Source organism: Saccostrea cucullata, unplaced genomic scaffold (genome assembly GCF_032062105.1).
Source record: "Saccostrea cucullata isolate Sc308-1 unplaced genomic scaffold, CSIRO_AGI_Scuc_v1 ctg1301, whole genome shotgun sequence".
In the NCBI taxonomy this organism is placed as follows: Eukaryota; Metazoa; Mollusca; class Bivalvia; order Ostreida; family Ostreidae; genus Saccostrea; species Saccostrea cuccullata.
The window spans coordinates 87,458-94,391 of NW_026918437.1; the positions used below are offsets into that span (position 1 = coordinate 87,458).

General features: G+C 33.0%; 1 protein-coding gene across 1 annotated transcript; it reads left to right on the plus strand.

The window, feature by feature from the left end:
- Positions 1 to 52: 52 nt before the first annotated feature.
- Positions 53 to 5,614, plus strand: LOC134266216 (uncharacterized). Its single transcript, XM_062748451.1, has 5 exons — positions 53 to 156; positions 4,222 to 4,409; positions 4,796 to 4,930; positions 5,140 to 5,245; positions 5,378 to 5,614. Exons 1-5 carry the CDS (start codon positions 58 to 60, stop codon positions 5,516 to 5,518), a joined length of 669 nt encoding a protein of 222 aa, XP_062604435.1. The 5' UTR covers positions 53 to 57; the 3' UTR covers positions 5,519 to 5,614.
- The last annotated feature ends 1,320 nt before the right edge of the window (positions 5,615 to 6,934 follow it).

A 6,934-nucleotide genomic window follows, 5' to 3' on the forward strand; every position in this document is an offset into this window, starting at 1 on the left:
ATATCTCCGAACGAATGACTTGACGTACGAGTTGGCCATAGCAAACAGAAATTCAAGATGGCGGTGGCAGACGTTCAGCTTGTTGTCAACACATTGTTTTACATTGCTGTGTTTGTTGGTGGCTTTGCGGTGTCAATACCAATTGGTGTTGTTAATGTAAGAGTCATAATCTTCTCACATTCTTTATATCCAGTCAGTATATAGGCAGAAAAAGATAGACTTGGCAAGGAAGTAAGTTGACAGGTTAGGGGGAATATACCCGGGAATTCCAGGATGTACACTAAAGGCTACAGTCAGGTCCAGTCCAATGACTATTTCTACTTACTTAGATCTTAATTTATTTCTGTCTACTTTTACTTGTCTTTGAAAATAAAATAAATTAATAATTACAGTGCATCAGCTGGGGTCTAGAATTTTTTTTATAAGTTACTTGCCCAAGGGCAAGTGATATCGTCTCGTATCCTATTTTCGACCGTATTGTATTTTCGACCTATTTTTCCCAATCTGCTTCCCGTGCAGATACCGCACAGTAGAATATTATTTTCGTTTGCTACACTTGGAAAAATACCACACAACTGTAGTGAAAATACCCAAAATAATTAATTCAACGGAATTCCCTACATGGTTTTAGTCCGATGTCAGGATTTTTAGTATTTTTACTAATGCACATTTTATCTGTTGATTAATCAAAGATGTAATTGGTTAATAACAAAGATTTTTTGATGACATTTTTCTGAAAGAAAATTAGATCTCTGTCAAAGAGATGCATGAATATTGAAATGAATGTTTGGATCAAAAAATTTTTTCTCCCTTAGATGTGGGCACTTTCTTACAGATTTTTACTGAAAAATGCCATGTAATTTCACTGAATTTTTTGGAAATGCATAGCTATTGACAGATGGGTTCAACCAACGAATAAATATATTTGCAACCAAAATATGCAACTTGTTCAATGTTTTTTTGAAAGACAGACAATCGTATTTTTATTGTTTGGAATATCCAACGGATATTTAAAGCCAATACTGTTTGGTCGTTGATACTATATTTAGGTCGAAAACACAAGACGCTAATATTTTTGTAGGTAAAAATGAACCCTCCCCATATTATGGCATATAAATAAAATAAACATAAAACTGCAATTTGGGTCATATAATTTTATTCATAGACACATATGCTAACATTTTAAGCCCACAGTTTTTCAGCCTCCGTAAAGTTTGCAATAAATTAATAAATTACATCTAAATAGGTTGAAAATACAATACACCAGGATACGGTGCGTCGATTTACCCAAAAGGACCCAAAAGGACCCAAAAGAACCCAAAAGGACCCAAAAGGAACCCAAAAGGACCCAAAAGGAACCCAAAAGGAAATAAAGAACGACCCAAAGGGACTTGGAATAAAGAGAATAAATGGATATATAATAAATACTTTCATATTTTATTAAAACTAAAACTACTTTTTTAGGGTAAAGTTTGTGTTTGGGGTGGGGTTGGGAGGTACCCCCCACCCCCCACACCCATCCCCGATACCACATGCCTAGAACATGTCATTAAATAAAACTTTATTTCTTTATTTATTAAATATCATATAGTAAGATATGATAAAACAAAGGAGAAAGAGAATAATACATTGTACTTTGTTAATTTCAGCTAAAAGAAATCAAAGCATATCTGACCAGATATATTTTTTGATGTGTAATAAAAGTCGTATGTTATTTCTTTGAGAAAAGTTGCAACAATATAAATGTATGTTTTGGCCAACTTTTAGGTAAATTTATAATATAATATTCATAATTTAATTCAAATTATTAATTTTCAATGTATATTAATATATTTATTTGAGTCCTATTGATTTCCTTTTGGGTTCCTTTTGGGTCCTTTTGGGTTCCTTTTGGGTCCTTTTGGGTTCCTTTTGGGGTCCTTTTGGGTCCTTTTGGGTAAATCGACGCACCCCCAGGATACAATAAATTTCACTTGCCCACCTAAAAAATTCACTTGCCCATCAAAAACCAAACAATCAAGTTTTAAGATTTAATTGACATTTAATGTTTATTTATTCATTTACAGGCAAACATTTTTCCCATGGTTCAAATATGTGAATATTTTCCTCAAATTAAAATATGTCATTTATGTGTCTGATATACAGTCATGTATTACAAATATTGATATGCTATATTGCAGTGTATATTTGATATAGATACAGTGATTCATTTTGAAAATTGAATGAATGGGTACAGTGTACCCCTCTGTCAGAAAGCAATGGGTCAGAACTCAAAATCAATGGGTCAGAATTTTAACAACTATGAATGTGATATCAAGCCAAGTTTTTTTTCTTCAGTTACCGTATTCGGCGGAATATAATAAGCACTTTTTTTCCTAAAATAAAATTTCTGTAAGAAAGGAGCGCATACTTTACATGAAAATGGGATTTTCATATGTTTTTCTTTCAGGTGAAACATGGCTATCATACGTACATGCCGTAGTATATTACCTATAGAGACATGTGTAACTTCTTTTGTTTATCGCCATATTTTAATATAAACTTCGGAATTTATTGTTGGAAAGTATGCTTGTTAAAAATGTCATTTTCATAACCTTTTGATACTATAAAGACATGAAAAAGCAAGTTAAAATTAATTTGAGCTGCATGTTTATTGTCTCCCCGACTCTCAGTGTAGGCCGCCATTACCGATGTTATTTTTAGACCGTTCACTCCTTCTGTAATAATCAGACAAAGCAATGTCTTTTTTTTTTAATGAAATACAATAATAAAAAAATATTTTTGGTTGTAAATAACCCAGTGAAAATTTACTGCAACTTAAACACCCTCTCTACGTACCAATGAAAGGAAGCCAATGTTTTAAACACGTGTGCTGGTCACTTGATAATTATCTCCCAACACCCTTCCAGGCAATTAATTGTCTACCAACTCCAAAGCAATGTTTTACAATTACATCACTGATTTTTTACTGTCCTTATAATTTGCTTTGATTATTAATATTTTTTAAATGATTTATACAAGACAAATGAAATATGAAGTATGCTAAGTTCCGAAAAATAGAATGAACGATAAAAATAGAAACTGGAAACTTCAATTCTATTTTATGCGGGTTATCACTTATGCGTATTCGGGACGCACTGGACAAAAACCAATGGGTATTTAATGAATTTAATGCGTAAATTACGCAATACGCAGGGCAAAATGAATCACTGTTAAGATATATTAATACACTGTATGCTATATTGAATTGTATTTATAAAGTAAAAATTATTTTTCAGTGGATAATAACATTTATTTGGTTAATTCTATCCTTAATCATTTAAATTTCAAGAGTTATAGCTCTCAAATCATGTTTGTATCAATTCTGAGAAATGGAAAGTGTACCTTATTTGGTTTTTCATGAAATACAGCAAACAAGTATTTCCGGTAGTGATATTGTACATTTAATTTGATGGGAAACCCTTTATACATGTTATACTGCTTCACACAACTCACTAGCTAAGTAAATTCAAATCAATTTTTATTCAAAACACGTGAAAAGAACAACGTTCAACAACATAAGTGTCTACTGTCATTTATTTTTACTTTCCCGAGCGGGTGAGCATGACCCACGATCATACTTTCCCGTATGAATTTTTACTTGCCCCATGCAACAGGAAAGTGTAATTCTACACCCCTGATCAGGTGTCTAGAATTTTTTTTATAACTCAGGGCAAGTGATATAATAAATTTCACTTGCAAGCCTAAACAATTCACTTGCCCAACAAAAACGTGAAAACAATCAAGTTTTAAGATTTTATTGACATTATGTTTATATATCCATTTAAGGCTAACATTTTTCCCATAGTTCAAATATGTGAATATTTTCCTCCAGTTAAAGTATTTATGCTATTCATGTCTCTGATATACTACAAATATTGATATGCTATATTGCATTGTATTTTTGATACAGATATATTAATACACTGTATGCTATATTGAATTGTATTTTTAACATAAAAATGTACTTTTCAATGGATTATAACATTTATTTCATTAATTCTAACCTTAAGAAGTGTACCATATTCGGTTCTTTATTCATACAGCAAAAAAGTATTTTCGGTAGTGATATTGTACATTTGATTTGACGGGAAACCCTTCATACGGCTTCACACAGCTCACTGTATATATTTCTGTATTGTAAATTTTTAATGATATATGCTTTGATCTGCTTTTTTTCAGATGAACAATGGTGGATACTGTTTTCTGTATGCCTCATACGAGAAAGAAGAATGTGTGACGTACGGTGACTCTGGAAACTGTAACTTCCCTATCTACTTCGCCGTGTTTGCGTGTATATTTTATGGCCTAGCACAGACCTGTTACAATGTGTACGCTGTATACAAGTCAACTCAAGACCCCACTGTTGGGTGAGTTGTTTAAAAATGAGTTAAGTATTCTACAGTTTTAGTTCCAAATTGATATACATGTTATTTCCTTGACGTGATATTAAAAGATGAATTCCATGATAATATACATAGTACGCTTTTTCCATAGGATAACTGGATTTATTCATTAAATCTGTCAAAGTAATTAGAGTAAAGTTATTTCTTTTCAAAAAACACCCTGTAAAATGAAGTCACTTTACCAGTATTTAAACCATGCAGGTTGCTGGCAGATGAATTGATGTTACATGGATTTCAACAATCTTTTTCATGCTTATTGTTAGACCGTTATATATGCACTAAATTGTCAACTTTACACAAGCTTCACATTTTGTAGTCATGGCTGACTGATTTGATGTTTTTTTTTTCAGGTCTCAGATGTGGGTGATGCCGTTTATTCTGCTGAACTCCCTCGTCGCCGGGGTGATGATGATTGTGGCCTGTATGATAAGTGTAGGCTTCGACAACACGTGTCAGTCGTACAGAGAAATCTCAAAACAGGACAGGTAACTCTTGCCAGTCATAGAAATAGAGTATCATCTCGTCGTTAGTAGTAGTACAAGGACATCTAAAAGCAAGGTCTTCAGCTGTCAACTCTGCTCTCCACTACTTTTGACTGGAAAGTAAACTGTTCAGATTATGAGTGTTTAGAAAAGTGAGGCTCAGCTTTAATTCTGAATGATTATTTTTCTTCTTATTTCTTGTCAATTTTTAGTTGTGCCACAGCAGAAAAGAAGCATGTGAGATCAGCGTGCAGTGGACCCGAAGATGAAAAAGAATATGACTCAGGGAGTTTTTTTAAACTCTTTCATGTCGCAGAGGTAAAATTGTATAAATTATGTTTCTTTTCATAATAACTTCAAAGTTCGTTTTAACTTGCTTGCTGTTGATTTGATTTTATTTGATAAATAATGTTTTCTCCATTATCCATTAACTAAGTTTATCACATACAGGTGGCTGCCTGGTTGTGTTGGTTAATCTGGGTTGCTCTGGTTGTGTCTGGTATTGTCCGAGCCATTCGTAACCGACGACAGCGAACCAAAGGAAAATCGGAGGACAAGGAAAACTTCGCGGGAAAGAATCCCACTGCTTGATGATTGGGAGTTAATTATCGTAAAAGCAAACTGGCAAAGATTTCTTTTTGTTACATGGATTTACTATTACAGTTTTTGTATATCTTTCTTTGTTATTAACTTTTGAAAAAAATGCCTGCCACATGGTCCAAGATTTGAAGTATATTTTTTCACTGCAATGATATTTTGTGTGCAACATTTTTGGTTTTGTTTTTATTCATTTGTTTCAACGACAGTGCTTTTCTAATGCTAACCATTTGATAACCCGATCATGAACATGACAATGGTAGCTATAGAAAAAAAAATTGTGACCATGTTGCTTATTATTTTGTATTGAATTGTAATCTGCATTGAATATATTAGTTTGACAGATCTGATTGTATTTGCTTACTAAGATCTGAATTTTTATTCCATCCTGTGTTGTTTAATGGGTTACCTTTATTTGACCACCAAATCTATCAAGTGAATAAGCTTTACATCAATGTAATCATGAAAAGAATCTCTCAGTTTCAATTTTGCAATATCTTTATGCATTTGTTAACACATTTTTACCCAACTGTGTAAAATAAAACTGACAACGAAAGATTGATTTTTAGAGTATAAATACCAGTTTTTAGCTCTACTGATCAGAGACCAGAAGAGCTTATGTGATAGTAATGCGTCCGGCGTCCGTCCGTCTGTCTGTCTGTCTGTCTAGCTGTCCGTCTGTCTGTCCCTCTGTCTGTAAACAATTTTTCAAAACGCTACTCCTCCTACATTTTTAGTCTGATTTCAATATTACTTGGCACACAAGTAGACTACATTAAGATACATAGAATAGTGCATCGGTTTTTGATTTCGATGAACGGTGTTGCCATGGTTACTAAAAATAGAATTTTCTGTGAAATTCCTTAAAAACACTACTCCTTCTACAGTTTTGGTCTGTTTTCAATATAACTTGGCACACAAGTAGACTACACTACGATACATAGAATAGTGCATCAGTTTTTGATTTCGATGAACGGTGTTGCCATGGTTACTAAAAATAGAATTTTCTGTGAAATTCCTTAAAAACGCTACTCCTTCTACAGTTTTGGTCTGATTTCAATATAACTTGGCACACAAATAGACTACACTAAGATACATAGAATAGTGCATCAGTTTTTGATTTCGATGAATGGTGTTGCCATGGTTACTAAAAATAGAATTTTCTGTGAAATTCCTTAAAAACGCTACTCCTTCTACAGTTTTGGTCTGATTTCAATATAACTTGGCACACAAGTAGACTACACAAAGAAACATAGAATAGTGCATCGGTTTCTAATTTTGATGAACGGTGTTGGCATGGTTACTAAAAATAGAATTTTCTGTGAAATTCTTTAAAAACACTACTCCTTCTACAGTTTTGGTCTGATTTCAATATAACTTGGCACACAAGTAGACTACACTAAGATACAT

Bases quoted from the DNA above. Each gene is read 5' to 3' on its own strand.
- LOC134266216 (XM_062748451.1), top strand. From the start codon at position 58: ATGGCGGTGGCAGACGTTCAGCTTGTTGTCAACACATTGTTTTACATT. The intron at 4,410-4,795 runs GTGAGTTGTTTA...TTTTTTTTTCAG, and splicing joins ACTCAAGACCCCACTGTTGG to GTCTCAGATGTGGGTGATGC. The intron at 5,246-5,377 runs GTAAAATTGTAT...TATCACATACAG, and splicing joins AACTCTTTCATGTCGCAGAG to GTGGCTGCCTGGTTGTGTTG.